Source organism: Monomorium pharaonis, chromosome 9 (genome assembly GCF_013373865.1).
Source record: "Monomorium pharaonis isolate MP-MQ-018 chromosome 9, ASM1337386v2, whole genome shotgun sequence".
NCBI lineage: Eukaryota > Metazoa > Arthropoda > Insecta > Hymenoptera > Formicidae > Monomorium > Monomorium pharaonis.
In genome coordinates, this window is record NC_050475.1 from 16,960,776 (window position 1) to 16,981,729 (window position 20,954).

The window sequence follows — 20,954 nt, forward strand, 5'->3', positions numbered from 1 at the left end:
GCGGGTGCTGCTCGAATTCGAACGCGGGTATTTATCCAATGTGCACTTGGGCTTCGTCTTCGATTGGCCTTTAGAGTTTCGTACGCGTCGTGCAATCTCCTCGATGTATCTTTGATCCTTCTCGCTAATGCAGCTTACACTACAGCTCGCGTATTCTTCGAGCTTTCTGAAATAGTAACGAGTTTTCTAAGGTCGGACTATGCATTATCGTGCGGAATTAACATTACTACTAAAATTGGCAGAGAAAGACGGACTCTCTATAAATCGTTAACTTGTAATTCTAATTAATACTTAATAGATTGAAGGATTAGATTTTCAGATGAAATTTATTAAGTAGAAATAAAGTGCTTTTATCGTAACAATTACATTCATTTTTTATCTATAGTGCACCATACATGACCTGAAAATCTTGAAGAAAATATGAAATATAACGTTAACGCTTCTTTTATATTTCATTATTTCGATTCACGCTTCACAGAAGTTTTGTTTAACGCTTTCTATTACTCTCCCTTTACATTCGACTTAAGCTCCGATTTATATTTTTATCAGAAAAGCAAGTAAAACTCACTGTACTTTCAAGCGCGTAAATGTTATATACTTCTGAGGTAATTTCCTTTACCTACACTTACTGGGTCCTAAGCGGTTTAAGAAATTATTTTGTAAAACAAAAATCAAAGCTACAAAATGCACTGACGCCCTCAATCCGAGAGATAAGCGTTTGTCGCCACAGGATCGTTCATTTTCAGATTTACTCTTGACGACCGTTCAAAGATCGCGAAGGCACGCGCGTTCGCGTTCGACGCGGCTACGACACCGCGGCAAACTTCACGCCGATCGTCCGCGACGCGACGGTTCGAAGTGGAATCACACGTGACCGTTCCGCGTAATTGGACGCCCTCCGGCGCCGAGGACGCAAGGAGTAAGGAGTACGCAACCGATGGACCATCATCGCAACAAATTAATCGAGGTAAGCGAACCCCACTTGTTCCTGACAATCGCGGTGTCGCCGCGTATGCCATGTTTGCATCGTTTTTCGAAAATTCTTTGCGATGAATCTTTCACGGACGTAGTTATTACCCCCGTAAGTTTTCATTTCCGTTACAAATTTAGTACGCCGCGCGCATAACGAGAGCCAGCAACACGTACATTTTCCAGCAACAAGTAGTTTCTAGACGAGAGAGAGAGAGAGAGAGAGAGAGAGAGAGAGAGAGAGAGAGAGAGAGAGAGAGAGAGAGAGAGAGAGAGGGGTGAATGCCGGAGGTCTATCGTGACTAAAATAAATGTAATTGAGGAGAGGCTCACTTTTGCCGTTGGTGCAATTTCGCAATTAATTTGTTCAAATGTAGCGTTTCTTTCTTCATCATTTTCAGCTCTGACTCTTTTTTCTGGAAATGAAAGGCCATTTGATACAAAACAAACCTGACTGTTAATTGAAATAATTATTTCGGACGTGCGAATTATCTATAAGGGTTTCATCGTGTTGCGAAACGAAGTATGTTTTAACACAAAGAATATCATGTCACCATAATTTTCTATTAAGTGTAATCGGAATGCGGTAGTACACACGTTGTGTAAAGAATAACGTGTTGTTTAAGATATAGAAAGAACAGTTTTGCTAAAGTGTTTCGAAATTTAGCTAAATACAGATCCGAAAGTAAACAAATACATAAACGATTCATGTAGACGTAATCAGGAAATTTACGGCACAATCCTGCTTTTTCGATCGATATTTGCTCGCCAATCGATCGCTGCATTATAAATTTCTGATATGCCATCTAGCTCACGGCTTATCGATATTACCATCAAAGTATCCGTAACTGTGCGAAGTTCGTCCTGGCGAATTTCGCAAAGATGACGCGCGGTGATCGCCTCCGCGGTCAGTCGTGCTAATTGCCGTTGGCAATTTTGCTCCCGCTCCATCGCTTCATCCCAGGCTTCTTCCCGGGCGATCACTGCGTCTCTCAAAGCTCGCATATCCTTCTCCAGCAACTCAAACTCCGATCTAATCGTGTTGAGGGTTACGAATTATAAACGAGAATGGAATCGCGAGAATACAATCGTGAAAGTTAGGTTAGGTTAAGTGAGTGTTTCAAAATATTCAAATACAGTTTAATTTATTTGCCACTGATCGTCAATAGGAAAAGGAAGGTTTGTGGAATTATAAATACGAACCTAAGTCACTTCTTATAAATACAATATTTTCATATAACTCAAGATTTTATAAACAAACTTGCTAGATAAAAAACTGAGTAAACTGGGTAAAAGCTCTTCTTTTGAACCTTCCTTTTCCTATCGTTTATTCTTAACACCGAAGTATCGGTGTTAAGAATAAACAGTTCCACGAATACATTTGAATTAAAGATTAATTAATATTAGCTTACTTAATTGATTCTGTAAGGATTACTTCCACGAATTGCTTATCACGAATAATTATCTAATTATGCCATTAAAATATTACAAAAGTGTGAATTTTTCCGCAACGAGATTATTATTAAATCTCATGTTATTGAATGTGATTGCATTCAATTTTTATTAGTTCTCGTTCGCTTTATTTCGTATAAGCTTGATACGAAGATATTCAATAACACTTGAGACATATAATCCTAAATTCTATTTCGTTGGAAAACTCACTTCGTGATGGTGATCCGTGTAAGTGATTCTCTTTGGCATCCTTTCAGTTCTTCATGGCAATCTTTGCAGACTTCCCAAATTTGTAATCCACGATCGGTCTTAGGAGTTACATTCATGGAGGAGGTGTATTTATTTTCTAAACGTATCTCGTCGTGTTTCTAAAAGTTATATAGAAGGGTCTAAATTTAAATTTCAAAATAAACATATTTTTTATATTCTTTATGTAAAATGTATGCACAAAACTGTAATGATAACTTTGGAATTTTTGAATTTCTAGAATTATTGAATAGTTTATATTTCAATTGTGCATATCAATTTTAATATTTTTTCTTATGTAAAGAAAAGCTAATTGTAATTTTTAGTCACATTGCATTTTTTAATATATGTATATAAAATAAGAAATATTTATAACAATAAATAATAATGCAATAGCGTCATAAGATTAACTTTTTGCTATATAGAAAGAATATTAATTTATAAAATTAATTACATATGTTATATTTACAATTATTATCATAAAAAACTCCTAATTATTACAATAGTTATAGTTATTTTATTCTCACGTCAGTTATTATTTACTGTGCACTAAATATTGCATATAATATTTAATTATATTTTAGAATACTTTTTACTTATTCAATATAAATATCATTGTTCCTACCGCTTTCGTTAATACATCCGTCAACTTGATTCTTTCTTTGTTAAGTTCGCTTTGCAATAACGACATGCTCTCTCGCAGTTTTTTCATTTTAGTCGCATTCTCTTCCAGCCTGTATGTCGTTTATCTTGAAGAAGTTTATTCGTAACGCGAATGTAATTGTTGCATCACGAACGGTACTTATCTAGCGAAACGCATAATTAATCGCGGTAATCTCACCGCTTCGCCAAGTTCTTGTTTTCCGCGATGAGATCGCGATTTCTGAGATGCAGGGTCGCGTTACTGTCTTCCAGAAGCTTCAAACGTATTTGCATTCTCTCGATCGAAACCACCGGCGCTGATTCATCTCGATGTCTCGTCGCTTCGTATGTCTGTGTACCACACGCGCTTCTCCCCATTTGTACACTCAAGTCTGGAAACGGCGGATCACCCCTGCCTATGACGCGGGGGAAGGGGAGGATTTCGAGTTAAATTAATATTCGTGAGTTTCTGCAACTGACACGCTTCGAGTTGCATTGTTCGAAACGTATGATTAAAGCAAAACCGGAAAGACGACGGTGATTGCACCATATTGATTGGAGGAATTGATAAGTTAAAGTCAAGAAACGAGTAAAGCCTATTTCTACCAACGTAGATTAACTTTAATCTCGGAACTTCATTAACTTATTCTTTATCTCTTTCTAATTTTTGAAACTTGAATGAGATAATAAGCAAATTAAACCGAGATTAAAGTTAATCTACGTTGGTAGAAATGGGCCTAAGTCATTTCTGTGAATTTTGCTCAAATTTTGCTTTTTTTGTCAATTTTATATAAATCTTATTTAACTAAACATATGTTTAATTCTTGTACTCAATATTCTTTAAAAAATTTTAAAATGTTTTGACTATAATTAAATGAATGAATTAGCGAACATTAATAATATTGCAATTAAATTTAATTGCATTAATTTAGTGCACAAAATAATAATGCGACTGCATTATTAATATATGTAATAAAGCCAGAAGCGCCAACAAGCATATACAATTACGAAATTAATTATCCAGATTTAATTTTGTGAATTGTTCAATCTGATTTTATTAATAATGTGACCAGTGAATCTTTTGAGTTTAAATACAAGTATGCTTTTAATTTAAATGTATTACTAGCAAGGATTTTCACTTCAAATTCGAATTTTCTCTAAAACATAATATTTGATAAGAATGTAGCATAAAATAAACTCCTAATATTCTCCGAACAATTTATTTTGTGACTGTGCATATATAATATTTTGTTTAAGTTTCTAAATGCAAAAGTATAATTTGAAAATTTTCTACTTTTACAGAGAAATAAACGTAACTTCATTGTTGTTTTACCCTATCAAATTATAAAGTAATGATCAAAAACATGTTTGCACGTATTTGCAATTAATAATTTATAACATTTTTATAATAATTTATAATAATTTTTATAATAACTTTTAAAATATTTTTTACCTTCCATAAAAGTCTCATGGTCATTTCTGTCCAAGTAGGATGTCTTCCAATTTGAAGAATATATTTCTGAAAAATGAACAAATTCTCACGCAAAATATTTAATAAACTGTTGATTCACCAAGAAATATTGTGTCATATATTGTAAATCTTAGAATATTGTGTCTTTTCTGTGGAAAAAAAAGAAAATATAATCGTAAAATTTGTATTCTTTAATTTTGACGTTATAATCTTATTTTGTATTTTTTACACATTCTCTTTTTGCATAAAATCTTTAGAAATATATTATATAATAAATTTAACATCTAGAGGTTTTAATTTGATTTAAAAATTAAAGAGTTAATTAGGGCAATTAAATCAAATCTTGCTATAAAAGATTCTAATTGTAGCATAAATTCTGACGAGAATGTAAATTTTACTTCTCTATTTAAATTATTTATGCATATCACATCTCAGTGCAATTAGATTTTCCGTGAAACGTAGAAAATTACGCACTATTGCTGCAGACTTCGGAGCAAGGATTTCTGACGGCGGACGTGTGGCAGGTTGTTGTATAGCAGCTGTGAGGATACTTGAAATCCGATTGATCTCGTTGGTCCATTATTCCATAACGAGTACACGACATCGCGTTTTTGCGTGATTAGAATGGAAATACGATCTTTTTTGAAGCGTGATTTTTCCACATCAATTTTTCGAGCTACGCGCTATTTTGAAAAATATTCTCTCGTTCCGTCTCTTTTCGAATATTTTCACCAACGCGTTATCATTTCTTTCGCGAGAATGGAATTCATTTTTTTTAATACAAATTTTGAAACGGCAAGAAACGAGAATACGCAATTCACGTAATGATTCTAATCAATAATCTCTGCGTTTGGCCGCTTCAAATTTATTCCCTCTTCTAATCGAGAATAAAGCAACTTTCGCACTTTTTTGCTCTTGACGTTGATCAGAATGCTGACACTTCTTCTAGTTCCTTTTGTCCACGAGCAATAAATAACGATTACTGCGAATCGCTGGTCATGGGATCGGCAGGTCCCTCACAGACCTAAACGACCGAAAACTCTTTCCCTCGAGTCTTCACATATTCCCGCTAAAGGAGATAGGAATGAAAAGGATATGTTACGTAAGCCACATTCGCCGCATGCTCCACCGTGAAATTTTATCAAATGTCACGTGACGTTGGTTGTTGATTTTTTACTTTTCTCTGCTTTTTTTAAATTTTTACTGCAGCAGACTTCATGATTATTAATAGGCGAAGTTGGCAAAGCGCTGCTAACTATTGTTTAAAAAAAAAAAAAAGATATTTTTTGCATATAAATATTCCACAAACGTTTCGTGCAAATAGATTCTATGTTATTTGCACTTATAAGCAATTCAAAAATCACAAGTTTCGACTTAGAGTTACGTACCGAATGAAAGAAAATGGAAAAGTCAAATTTAACATTTCTCCGAATATGAAGGGCACGTAATATCACCGAAATAAAACGGTACAGATATTTTTCTGCAGAATGAGGAGCGTGAAATGATTATTCCGACTGTGTTTGACTTATCCTGGCGCCGTTGGTCTTTACGATTATTCTATAGCTACGATTATGCGAACCGTAAAAGTAGACGGAAGAAACGAGAGAAATTTTATTTTGGACGAGCAATACACGACACGTTTTATCCGCGCTATTTAACATCGTGTATTAAAGACACTTATACATTTATATAAAAAGCATATAATACAATATTTAAAAATTTAATCAAATGATAAGATATATTAAAAACCTTGAAACATTTGTTTTTTTTGTTCGAAATCTAAATTAACATTGGTTTATATATGATTTAACAGCATACATGTGATATGTATTATAACTAACAACAAGAAACGCGAAACGCTTTATTTAACTGACTTTTGATTCTAGGTACAATAAAAAATTCACTTAGCTTGAATTTCTATAAAGAGTATCAAATTTGTATTTATTTTTAATAAATATTTTATCAGAGATAATATTTTTATAACTAAAAGGTTGGGAAGAAATAAAGCGTATAGAAAAGTAATGTTTGTAAATTATGATACATCGGAATTAAAGATTGCATTAAATAATTTATAGCTTTATTCACTTTTATCTACAAACAGTACCCATTGTTGATGCGTACACGAACAATGTCATATCGCGCAATAATTCATGTCATAATAATTTATGTTTTCCTCTTTTACATAACGTGACTAATACTAATAGAATTATAAGTACATACGAATTTACACATTTGTTTAAAAGGTACATTACATATATATTGTTGTACTCGTTGTACGTATAATTTGCGCATTAGAATGAAAATCTTATCTTCCGCAATATAACTAACAATCAAAGTTTAGCGAAGATCTGAACGAGAGTTTCTGAAATACAGCAAAGTGAGATTGGCAAATTAAATACGAGGAGTTGTACGCAATAATTTATATGGAACACGTATTTTTGCGCATTATTAAATAGAAAGCCTTGGAATTACATCAAATTATTGAAAATTAAGAAGGCGCAAGAAAATCCTACAAAAATCAGTCTTAACAAAGAATTAAATAATATATTGCATCCTAAACAGGTAACAGAATATTTCTTTTGTATTTGATTTTTGTCTGTTACAAACCCACTTAAGTTTCATTGAAAAGTATTAAAAAACCGCATGTAAATCAACGTACATGATCAGGCACTGCAAACAAAATGTGTAATTATTCGGTCCCTTTAATTTAATTAAAAGTGGTTATATAACAAGATAATCACATTATTTCTTTTTTTTTTTTTTATTTCAGTTCGCTCAGTTGATTGAAACTGTTGAAATTTATCTTATAAAGAATATTAAGACACACTGACGATTGAACAGTTATATTACATTCTTCGTACTTGTTCTATTATTATTTAATATCGAGAACGTAACATTGTAGGGACGAACATTAATGTTCTGATAGTTAGATTCATGTAATCTGATTCGTATAATCTGTTACATATACCTAAGCAACTTTACTTTATTTATCATAAGTATTTTGTTTGTCTTATTATTTACTGACGTATAAATCCGGTTAATTTACCGGAAAAGTGCATCGATCACCGCGTAAATCATAACGCAGGGAGATCATGCAGAGAACATTGTGACACTTTAAACAGCCATAGCGCTCTCGCGAAAGAATGTATTACACATTAATGTGTTACACGCCATTGTGCGTGTATTATATTACGGGAATATATATACACACGGTAGTTTCAGTTTGATTTTATATTACACGTATAGATGTATATGTATGTACACGTATACTTTGAGCGTATTATTTTCCACATAGGCTGTTCGATAGCTGGTTAGATACATTTTACCCTAAAGAATATTTATTAAAGAATACTTGTTTTTTGAAAAATGTAAAAAAAAGATAAGTAGAAGAGTTAACTTTATTGCTGTTAAAAATACACATACAATGTACATTATAGAAAGCTGTTTAAAAATTGAACTGGTTTTTTCTCAAAAATCTCAGAAGATATCTCAGAATCCAGATAAATCTAAGCAATTTTAAAATACATAAAAAAGTTGTCACATATTCTTCGTGACAAATTAAAAATGGTAGATGAGGATAAAAGGTATCTTTAACAATCGATCAAGCCTGAAAAATAAATCTATTTAATCTGATTATTAAGTCGCACAAGTAACAGGAAACACATACATTATTATCGCATTTCAAATGTTATTAATGATTATAACACTATTAACGCGCATACACACTCATTTTAGACTGTACGTTATCTTATTATTATTTTTGACACAATTTGATTTAGATTTTGACTCAGATTGACGTAGTTTCCTAAAACTAATTTCTGTGAAAGAAAAATAGAACAGGATAGTTAAAAAAAGTGATGAACCATTTTAAGATTATTTTTACAATATTATAGACAAGAAAACAAGCTCTGAGTTACAGTTAGATTCAGACTTGCTAGTAAGTTTATAAGAATGACATACAATTTATATTACATTAAAAAAATAGCTTTAAATAAATGATTTATTTATAAATCTGAAATTTTTTAACAAACTTTATCTTAAAATTTAGATTTTTTTTATGTATTTGTGGGAACTATTTTGTTAAACATTAAAGTTCTACATTACTTTACATATTAACTTGATTTATTTATTTTGGAAATATACGCAAATATTTTGGTCTTCTTTTAAAGTTCCTGTTACTTAAAAAGGCTTTTTAAATTTACATATATACTTCTTAAATACAGGTTTACGTGTTTAAGATCGGAAAAAACATAGGATAGAACAATAATATATTATATACAAATATTTTAAAATATTGATTTAAATTAGGAACAAAGTAATAACTTACATTATTTTTCACAATGCTTAATACATTTATAAAATTGTCAGTATGTTATTTATAACATTCTTGAATAAAGAAAAACTTTTAAGCTAAAATAATACGTAAGTCATTACATAATGACGAATTCATGTATGAAAATAAATAGAATAGTTTGCATATTTTTTAAATTAATCTATATATTAAGACAAAAGAGCTAGCTTTATCAGTCCTTCGTTATTGGACGGTGCGAGGAAGTTAGGAGATTTATCGCAGATAATATTATGAAAAAGTTGCCAGCATCCTTTGCTGCTTCGTTCATCTTGTATAATTTTTATTTATTATAAGATATATATTGGACCTCTCTCTCTCTTTCTCTCTCTCTCTCTCTCTCTCTCTCTCTCTCTCTCTCTCTCTCTCTCTCTCTCTCTCTCTCTCTTTCTCTCTCTTTCTCTCTCTCTCTCTCTCTCTCTCTCTCTTTCTCTCTCTTTCTCTCTCTCTCTCTCTCTCTCTCTCTCTCTCTCATTTTATCTTTTTCTCTCCCTATTACGAAATAAGATACGATGATTTTTTTATACAAGGTATTTCAGAACAACTTTCCTTTAAATTACGGCTAATTTGTTATTTATGTAAAGTTAATTTTTTGCTAAAAAATTTTTGTTAAAATAAATCTGAAAATTTTAAACAAATTTTGCGTTAAAAGACAGATTTCTCTTATAAATATTTTTTTTTTTAATTTTATCATTTTTATCAATGTACATCTAATTGAGTATATAAATAATTAAGATTTTGATATTTATGTGACTTTCAGTTTTAATTTATAAAGAATTCTGTTTTTTAAAAATAACAATGATTTGATCATATATAATTCTGTATATGAAATAAACGGCGTGCTTTCTAATTTAATTTTTAGCATTTATAACTATATTGATAACGGTAATCAATAATAGTTCTAAGATACCCATATACATTTTTCCAGACATACGTATATGGGTATATGGATGGAGTATATTCTCTAAAAATCAAAATTTAACTTTGAGTTTTACGGATATAAACGTTTGTTATTTTTATTTGAAATTATTCTTAGTTAACTAAATTTGACAGCTTTTAATCAAATTGGAGAGCTTTATAATAGAATTGTGACACAAATGTTTTCAAGTCTTTTATTTTCGCTATAATAAACGAAATAAAATTATCGTGTTATGTAACATTATTATGTAGTATGAGATCATTCGTTTGTAATAACCGATATATTTTATGTAAAGAAATATAAAATTATTATGTTTAATTGGAGACTGTCAATTATTACACCGGATTACTAATCTTATTTCTAAATTAATTTTATTTCTAAATTAAAGTAATTGTTATGTTGTCAAATTGATAGTCGTCATTATTGAAAGTACTACTTACATAAATTTCTGCAATCCTTGAAAATTGGTCTTTGTGGAAAAGATATGCATAAAAGCGATACGTTAAAGCAAATATCACAAAAGCGGAAACTTCAATGGTAAGAAAGCTTTTGAGAAATCGCTTGTTATTCAATTCTTCTTTTTGAAAATTTATTACAAATCTGGCTTGGATATATTTGATCAGTATTTTCAAATAAAACTGGATGTATTTGGTATATATTTTCAAATAAAACTTTTTAAAAATCAAATTGTTGATCTTTCTGAATTATTCGTACAAGAAAATGATTTTACTCCCTATAATAATTGATTTAATTGCTAGTACAAGCAAATTAACTATCAAGTCCGCTCCGGATATCAGTCTAGAATATCAATTTACAAACAAAATCTGTGCAATCGTCTTTTTTGGAAAATCACATCTTTAAACCAAAGAAACCATAACGCGTTTTCGTGACGTAGAATTCAACATAGTAAAGTGTCCGCTTCTGCGGGAGGAATGAGCCGTTAAGGATGTCGTCACGGTCGTCCTCGTACTGCTATTCGTCGCTCCGGTACCGAAGCAGTGATGCGAATTCGTCGGGCACCATCTCGAAATCCAGGAGATTGCCTGCATGTTCCTACCGAGCAATGATTGTTGTTTAACGAAGAAATTCCGTAGCAAAAAGTTGCTGCGGAAATATTGTCATCTCCACGAACGTTGCCTTAAATAAACTTAAAACGTTTTACACACAAAAAACTGTCATTTCGATAATTATTTAAATATATATTCTCATCGTTTTTATTAAACAATTATACCGTAAAAATTTTAGTATTACTTAATGTTAATACATGTCCTTTCATAATTTACTTCTTATTTATTTTTTACTTTTTACTTATTTATTTTATTTATTTCTTATTTATTTAAATGAAACAGGTACTATGAAAGCTTTAAATAAATCTAAAGGGAGAATTAATATATTATACCATATAAAATAATTTTATTATAATTATTATAATTTAACTAATATACTCACCGTACTGTTTTGCAGAAAGGAGTACTGAAGAGGCAATAGATGATTGGATTAGCAGCAGAATTGAGCGATGACAAACTTTGTATGAAGGTAGCTACCGCGATATTCGTCTGAGTCTTTGGTACGTGTCCGTATACTTGAAGGAGGTCGAAGACTATGTATGGACTCCAGCAGAGGATAAATACTAAAATACAGAATTGCTTACATCGCGTGAGTACCGCAATTATATTTTGTGCGCATAATAGCGCTAATTAATCGTAATTCGTAGAAATATTAGATAAAATATATTAAGATAAAAATGTATAGCGTTCATTGTGATCGCGTATTTGAAAAATTAAGAAAATTAAAGAGAAAAAAATCATAAATAATTAGAACAGCAATTTTAAAATCAGCATAAATCATTTGTGCAAAAAATTGATCTAATAGAATTCAACAATGATTGTCACTTTCAATGTATACGCTGTAAATAAAACACAATTATTCGTCACTTTCAATTAAGAGACCGTTTCTATGTTAAATTACATGAGTATTACGAAATCCTAACGAAAAGCGATAGCTCCAAGTTTGCACCAATTCCATTTTAGATAACGAACCTAACGAACTTAAAAATAACGAAACGCTCCATTTGTCTCTTTGAGACAGATTCTGATTTATATGACAGCCTCCGTTTTAGAGATAGCACGTACTCGCGATTGTTCCTACTTTTTGTACCGAAGAAAATCTTATAAAACAATAAAATTTCAAAAATATTGGAGAGAAAAAAGGAAACAAAGAAGAAGTGTATTTATGGCACAAACTTTTGCAGTAACATATTAAATATGAAATATATTTTTTAAGTTATGATGAATTTTAATAAATAAATTTTATAATTATACAAAAATTAATATCCAAGAAATGGTATTTTATATAGAAGATACTAAATTCAAACTTTAACAAATGAATTGATAAAAAGTAATGTATTAATTTGCAAGACACACTTTACATCGATTATGAGCATCTATGCATTAAATTTATTTTTTTTGTTTGGTATAGCGATATATTTAAACCTTGTAAAAACTTAAATCTTCTCTAAATCTCTTTTTCTTCTGAGAACGCGTTTATTTTTCAACATATTGACGAACTGCGGGAACTCGTTAATTTTTAATTTAAATTAAATAGACAATATTTCAATATGCCATCGAAATGAGACAATTTTTAATTACAGTATCAATATACATACATTAATATATGTTTTTTATAATAACCTATAAAACATTTGATAATTTACTAAAATTTATTTGTAACTCTTTTTTTTGTTTAAAGCTGAAAAACACGACTTTTATCTGATGCAATTTCGCTAAGGAAAAGTCAATTTTTAATTTATCAGACAATTTCTTGTGGAAATTAAAGTTGGAAGTTATTAGGAAGTTTTATATTGATAGATGCTATTCGGAATGGGTTATATTCCTTCCTTCATTTTTCAATACATCCATGATCAAAAAAAAAGAGTTTAAGAACTGCTTCTGTAACATCGATATTGGAAAAACTACGAACGGGGAAAAGTCGCCAAACATAAAAATGAGTGAACATGTGACGCAGGATGGGATAACTTTTTTTTAAACCAAAGTAATTTCAAACAGATCTCGTGGCTCATTCATTTCTCGTTTGTGAATTCTTCTCTTTTTCCAATGATATTTCTAATGCATTAACGAGCCATAAATAAATAAAACAACATGTAATTATAATAACAACATGTGACAATAATAATATATAAGACGTAACACGAAGAAATTTTTAAATTCGTTTCTTTAGCTCTTTTAAATTTTATGAATATAGAAGTTGCCAACATAATTTTACATTTTTTAAATTATGAAGAGCTAGACAAAGTTAACAAAATAGAATTTATTTACAAGTAAAACGCATAAAAAATCTAATATTTCTTATATCTAATTTTTAATATAATTGGGTTTATGTCATATTTAAATTTTATTGCTAACAACACACTTTTAATGAAATTTAATTAATTGAATGTAACTGTTAAATTTATTAAAGCGCGAAGTTATTGATCCAAGTTTTACTTCTATTCTATTTTTTGATAATGGACTTAACGAGCTTAAAATAATAAAATAATAAAATGCACTATTTGTATTTTTGAAGACCGCTACCTGGAATTTTACTCGCACATTTATCCAAAATTTTCCTCAATGTAAAATTTTTAGTAGAAATATTTTATCGTGTATTCTCACTTGTTACGATTTATTAAATTAGAGACTGTTTTTGATATTTTTCAGTGTTACGGTCGATGATTTCACGACTAAAAAATTTAATTAAATGTGAATCGGACAGCTTGTTCGATTCGTTATTCACGATGAATACTCACCGTTCTAATAACCTATCAGAACATTTAAATGTTTCGAAAGGAAGTAATGAATGATTGCATTGTACATATGTCTCTCTCACAAAAAATGACGAATAAACATATCTTTTATTTCGCGAGCAAAAATATAATTGGTGTATAAATATAATATGTTAGGAAGATCTCTGACACTCATTTTATTAGCGGCTTATTTTCGAAATAAACAATTTAAAAAAGTTTATCTCATTACTTTATCTTTATTGTAAACTTTATACTTTAAGAAATTCTGTAGCAAAATTAATACAGAAACTAAAAACATAATCTTTTAACATCGAGCATAAAATTTTGATTAAATATGTGCATGTACATTATTTGAGATTTTATTTAATGATAAAATTTTTATTACTTAAGGATAAAGAGGGTAACATTTTATATGCCCGCCTAATAATAATATTAAAATTATCACTTTTAGAATAGGAAAGATAATTCCTTGGAGTTATAATCATTTTAAAAATGAATTTTAATCCACGAATTTTAAGAAGATTAAAATATAAGCAGTTATAAAAATGTTACACTTTTCAGAAATATATCAATTTTGTTCCATTTTAAATGTTATAAAATGACATAAAATGTTCATAAATTGTATTAATATTTATAATCGTGATAAACTGATGTAATTTTTTAATACTATTATTGTAGTAGCAATAAAATTATTATAATTTTGCTTTATAGTAATACAAAAATAAGTTAATAGAAAGTTACTCGTATATAAATATATGTTTTTGTCGTGGTTACAAATAAATGAATTTCTCGATGTATGGAAATGTATGATTCCTTTATTCCGGAGCACGGAATGTAAAGCACAATTGCAAGAAGCGCATTACCTTATGCGCATAGAAATTTCAAATCACGAAATAAGATATGTTTCGATGCTCGTTGCACACAAAATTCTCGCAGCTTGTATAACTTTCTTCGTTTCGCAGTTTTCTACAAAAATTCCCTGATTTCGGAAAATGCCAAGGAGAAATTCCACCGGTTTTTTTATCGCGTCTTCGCATTTTTATCTTTAGCTAAAGAAAGAAATTTTGCCGTTGTCTATTGCAAGAAGCAAACTTGGTTAGTGATTCTTTGTGCATGTTTTTTAAAAATAAAGACACGAATACTTGTACGGAAAAATTTTATCAATATTCTATGGTTATAATCGCAATTATTAACATGAAATAAAAAGAACAAATTAAATTTTAAAAAATTAATTACGAAAAGCTACAAAAAATGTAATTTTAAATTTTGAGATGATAAATCTTAGTTATAAAAAATTATATAAATAAGATTGATATCAGTATGTGTATGTGTATGTGTATACTATTACCAAAGAATAGTAGAAGTACTATATTATAATTAAGAATATTTTAGACTAAAATTATAATCTGTTTCTGCGTAATATATTCAATCAAAACAATCATTTGGTCCGAAACTATATGTTTTGGTGAAATAACTAAGAGATTCTACATGTCAAGACTAATGATACTAAAAACGTTATACAGATACGTTTATGAGAACATTTATGGAACTCGACACACATTTATATATACACGCACATAAATCAATATAAAATATCTATCACAGATATAATCTCTTTTAGAATAGATTATCTCTAGAAAAACTCTATGAAATTTTTATTTTTGGCATTAATCTATTTTATATCAAATGTACATGATTTAATTACTGGAATGATTAAATTTATCAAATTGAGAATAATCTCATCGTTCATAAAATTGAATAGATTCCAAATTTTTTGTTTGTATTGTATTAATTATATCTAGGTTTAGCCTGTTTCTCTATAACATGATCCCTTCTATCTTTGTACGATCTGTATCGTATAAGGATATCGAGTATCAAGCTTATCTGCTTGTGGTGCGTCTTTTACGCTGTGCAAATAAAACGGTTCACCAATTTCGTATCAAAGACGTAGGAAGAGCTAGATAGAAACTTATTACTTTTTACTGCCGCAAAGTAGACGCCATCGTCTTTCCGCTGTCGTCTACGAAAGTACTTGTGTACGTCAAAGAAAAAAAGAAGGAAGATTCGTATCTCAAAACAGTTATATATAGTTTGTTAAGATCTAAAAACTGTTTATATACCTATACGAAGGGACAAACGAGTGATCATAGTAACGCTAGACAGTGAAATGTGAACTTTACGAAGTCGAAAAAATTTATATAAATATTTGATTGAAAAGATTTTCTTCTAAACTGAAATCTGCTTTAAAGTGAATCTACAATGATACAATGTATTAAAATTTAAAATCGTTTATTACGATATCATTATTTTTATTGCATGATTTCACTTTGCGATTTTTTCGGACAAATCTAATTAAAAAATTATATTCCTCGATAAAGATAAACTCAATGTTTTTACAGAATCATTAAATAAATATTATCGCTTAATTTAAGAATATTGTATATTTGCCCTTTCTATACGTGTTTTATATCTTACCGAATACTATGACGAAGGTCATTTTTACGGTCTTGATTTTCGCCCTGGGAATAAGACCCCTCGAAGACGCCCTCCGAGTATCTCTGGTAGGTCCCTGACGTAGCGCTGATCCTTGTGACCATATCGTAACCACAATGACCGTATAGCAACCTGCTATTATCATGGTGGGCGCTATAAAAAGGCTAAAACTCACTAGGCTCATGTAGATCTTCCACTGGGTCGGACTCAAATCGATCCAGCACTGCATCGTACCCTATAAAACGAACATTTGCGATTAAAGCCGTCTTGTGAGCGCAAAGCTTCAAATCTCCATCGTTGAAAGACTTGAAAGATCTTTTTGATAAGAAAATGAGAAAACGGTTATGCATAACGTTGACTCTTTATGTAACATACATTTATATTATTTTCTTTGTAGTGCTTTGAGAACATACTTTTTTCACGAATACAAAAATATATATTTTAAGTAAGAAGATCTAAGTTTTTTTTAACAAAAGGCTATTAAAAAATATCAGCAATTTTTAAAATGATTTCTGTATTTAAGAAATAATTTAAAAATTACTTGTATTTTCTTAAATATTTTTAAGAAATACGCATGTACCTGTACTCGTCTCTCTTCGTATAGAAATATGATCGGCATACTGAACAACGCTGATAGTGCCCAAGCTGTAATTACTAAAACTCGAGCTCTCCACCCTGCGATTAAAATATTAATATTTATCAATTAACAAATCTATACATTTTTATATCAATATTTCAATTTTGTGAAGATATCGTTAGCAAAAGTAATTATGCTTAGCGAATAACGGAATTTTTATTTCAATTTGCTTTTTTGACATAAATACATTTTTTTGCAAAAAATCAACGGGAGCGAACGTAGCTTTAAACGCGATGTATGAAAGAAGTATAGTTATTTTCGTGAATGTCAAGTTTCACGTCAACCGGCGATTTGGAAAAGCGAAAAGGAAACGCCATAGCGAATGGTGCTCATGACGGGTTGCGCGAAACCGGTTTGAAAAATCGAAACGAAAATGTCTACGGTACTGTTGTAATAGGCTTGGAAGGTAGAACAGCACGACGGCATAATATAATATGATTATAACATACCGAAACATTTATTTCCTGCAGCAACGTACGGAATAAACAGCAATTTTATATTGCGAAATGTTACCATTATTTTCATGAACGTCCTTTATTTTGCTATTTTCAACAGAGTGCAATTATTAGCATCTGCAATTTTGACTTGAAACCAATATAGTATATAAACAGACGTGTTACATGTATTATCGGTACGAGTCCATTAATCCTGCTACTGTACGTGCAATTGATACTAATAATCCATTGGTAATTGGAAGAATGATCGCATATAGAAATTTATAACGTGGTGGATAAAGCAAATCCGATTGATTTAATATTGCAATAGTCCTACAATTTTATCATGCTCTCTCGTGTTTCTTCGATAATGCCGTAGACGTTTTAATTTTTGTTTAATGACATTGGGATGTACGGCGTCATAATGTATTTAACTTTATTGTTACTTGCTTTAAAAGCTAATCAGGATTATAATTAAAATTTTCACGGATAATACAGAATGCGTTTAAAAGCGTTCAAAATGACTCATGCCCTATTTTATTAATTAAACATTATCTTTAAAGTTAAATGCTATTCTATTTATTGCATCTTTAATAAAGCTTGCATAAAAGCGTATATTCACGCTTTTATGATGCAGCGTGATTAAAAATTTTTTCTTAAACTAATTGGATCTGTTTTTATTTAAACCGGTCTGTAATATTGGAGATCGGCTAATGGCAAAGATACTCTTGTATTAATCCGCCGGTGATGGAGCAGTATCGAGCGACGGCCGAACGTGATTGGTAGTCCCAATTCAGACACCTAACAATTTCTGTAATTCTAGCTATCGACAAGCCACAAGTACATCGATATATGGAAGGTAGAAAATAAATTCGACTCTGGCGCGGAATACCCGCAACGATTCGTGAGATGCCTCCGTGTGATAGACGATACGACCAGCAGATAGATAAGAGAATCCGGCGACGTTTCCTTTTTTTTTCTGCGTTCTTTATCTTGTCGCCAAAAGGAAAAAAAGCTAATAAAAAAAGGAAAGGGAAAAAATATGCGCGATTGACGTCAAAGCATGCGATATTAATTCTGAAAGGAACCGCGATGGAAATATTACGTCAGATCATGGAATAATCTAGCCATCAATATTGATAATATCGCTACCGGCATTATGGAGTTAAGACATATCTGAAGAAAGTCTTGCAGGGATGGTATCGATTTTTATATATACATGTATATATACAGGGTGTCGGTAAACCTTCCGTTAACGTTTACAAGCAGGTAGAGCGCATTAAACTGAACAGAAAAGTCCTTTACCGTTTTGCAATTTTCGCAATAGTTAATAAGTTGTTGATTACACGGGCACACAAAAAAAGTGGTTGGTCCGGCGGACCATACTAATCAATCCTTATGTATTTTGACTTGTTGAATTTAAATCCAAGGTCATAATTGCTAAATTGGCTCATTTTTTCTTAATTTTAAAAAGAAACCACTTTTTTTGTGTACCTGTGTAATCAATAACTCATTAACAATTGCGAAAAGTGCAAAACGGTAAAAAAACTTTTCTTCAGTTTAGTTTAATGCGCTCTACCTGCTTGGAATCGTTGACACGACACCCTGTATATATATATATACACATATATATACATATGTAGTAACTCAAAGTTCTACAAGTAGAGCTGGACGCGTAGTATCTGGTGTACAAGAGTCAGCAATTCCTTGACGGTAAATACAAGTAGAATAGAGGAATTCAATGGATGTCAAAGTGAAAATATAAAGACGGAGGTGGATAAATTCCGCTGTACGCTGAATTGCACTTCAATTTTGTGTTGGTTGACTGATAGATATTGATAAATAGTTTTTGACTTTCTATGAGCAACATGCTAAACTACATATTGATCAGAATTATATAAATTTAAATGAATATCATGAAGAGATTTCTATAAAAAGAGCATTAGTCTAAAAAATCTTGTAAACCAGATAAAAAGTGTTGAAAGAAGAAAAATAAAACGCTAATATTCTAAACTCTCGGGTTAAATGGACTCTCGGGTTACTACGTACACTTGTAATTAGATCGACTCGAAAATAGGGTCTTATTTCGTTCCTTCGTATTGCTAATTATGAAAGATTTATATTTTTATTTCGCGTTACGAATTGCTTCACAGTTTTTCTTGATTTATGTAAATGTCGTTTCTGTTTATGCTAATTTCCATCTGCACTGAAAGTTTAAAATAACTTTATGTTTCTTCTGCAATGCATTTTATCTAGTTTTTGCGAGATTCTCCAAAATAAATGTTCTTTCCACAGAGTCTCTTTTATGAACCTCACACAGTTCTGCAGCAACAGTTTATTCCATTATAAGCCGCCAAGCATTTTTCTCTCTCTCTCCACTTATTATAAATTAAAGATTTCCGCGCGGACACAAGCGAGGGTAATTTTGTGACTTCGTCTTTTGAATGCTATTCATGCTTCGAATCTCACGCTATATAGTATATTCCACGGAGTTTCGTCTGAACTGTATTAGTGAGTTTAGCTAGACGGTGCCGCTCTTTGTAAAGGGATCCAACATTAAAGGCCGTGATCATATGGGCGCTAATGTACTCACAGCTGCCGGAGAAGTTCATCGGTCGGGTAATGGCGTCATATCTGTCAATTGATAGAGCCACTAGGACGTAGGTCGAACTGTAGGTTACTACCGCCTGCATAAATCTTATCAGTTTGCAAGCTATGTTGCCTGCGTACCACACAATAGAGGTTTTCCAGATTATGTCCGTTAGCACGGATATTAGACCGACCAGTAGATCTGTAACAAGATACACGGTGGGGAATTGTGATACATCATTTGTGAATGGAATATACTAATTATCAGGGTTATCAGTTAACGAAGCTTCTCTGATATTCCATGAGATTTCTGAGATACCCAAGTATCTCAGAAATCTCATCGGTCATAATACATTAACATTTTGAGAAACCTTCTCGTTCTTCGGAATTGTAAATAAAAAGTTAATAGAATCTTACACCTGTATTTTCTTCTTTATTTTTATGAGAATTAGTCATTAAACTTGCAGAAACTCATTTCAACATTTTTGTTTAGAGAGAATACAAACCTTGATGGTATAACTTATGTAAACTTTTACGTAAATTTTAAAGTTTAGTACGATATTGAGCGTAGAATTTTTGCTGCAAAGTCGCGCAACTTTGAATTTCGCGACTAATTAATTTCGCAAAGGCATTTGTGAAATAACATCTTTATAACCGCAAAATAAATAACAAAATAAACTTTCCCATACACATGATCGGTTTATAGCTCGTTTCGATATTTTACGTTGCTTTGCATTTACGCATAATTAAGAACTGTTAATGCAGAACATAAAATAAGATCGAACGTTACGTAATACCACATTGATAATTTCAACGTTTCTGTGTTGCAACATTTATATTATCAACGTCACATTAATAAAAAGTTATTTCCAAGCAGAGTAAATTTTTTTACGAAGACATAATCAAGCTGTACATGCTCCGCAACATTTTATACCGCGAAAGTTTTTTTAAG

General features: G+C 30.8%; 1 protein-coding gene and 1 long non-coding RNA gene across 4 annotated transcripts in view; one reads left to right on the top strand and one right to left on the bottom strand.

Annotated features, from left to right (window-relative positions):
• Positions 1–1,881: 1,881 nt before the first annotated feature.
• LOC118647250 lies at positions 1,882–12,256 on the top strand. Its single transcript, XR_004964547.1, has 2 exons — positions 1,882–2,080; positions 11,512–12,256. It is a non-coding gene; the product is annotated as an uncharacterized LOC118647250 (long non-coding RNA).
• The window catches only part of LOC105839382 (cardioacceleratory peptide receptor), a 64,826-nt gene continuing 54,032 nt past the window's right edge, over positions 10,161–20,954 (bottom strand). For 2 of the 3 annotated variants that reach the window (XM_012685660.3, XM_036291749.1), the window contains exons 4-8: positions 20,007–20,204; positions 16,923–17,017; positions 16,325–16,577; positions 11,497–11,677; positions 10,161–11,100 (exon numbers count right to left, since the gene is read on the bottom strand). In XM_012685660.3, the coding sequence (XP_012541114.1) occupies positions 10,905–11,100; positions 11,497–11,677; positions 16,325–16,577; positions 16,923–17,017; positions 20,007–20,204 (923 nt within the window). In that variant the 3' untranslated portion in view covers positions 10,161–10,904. The remainder of the gene's footprint in view (positions 11,101–11,496; positions 11,678–16,324; positions 16,578–16,922; positions 17,018–20,006; positions 20,205–20,954) is intronic. The other variant, XM_012685663.3, reaches the window with a different exon arrangement.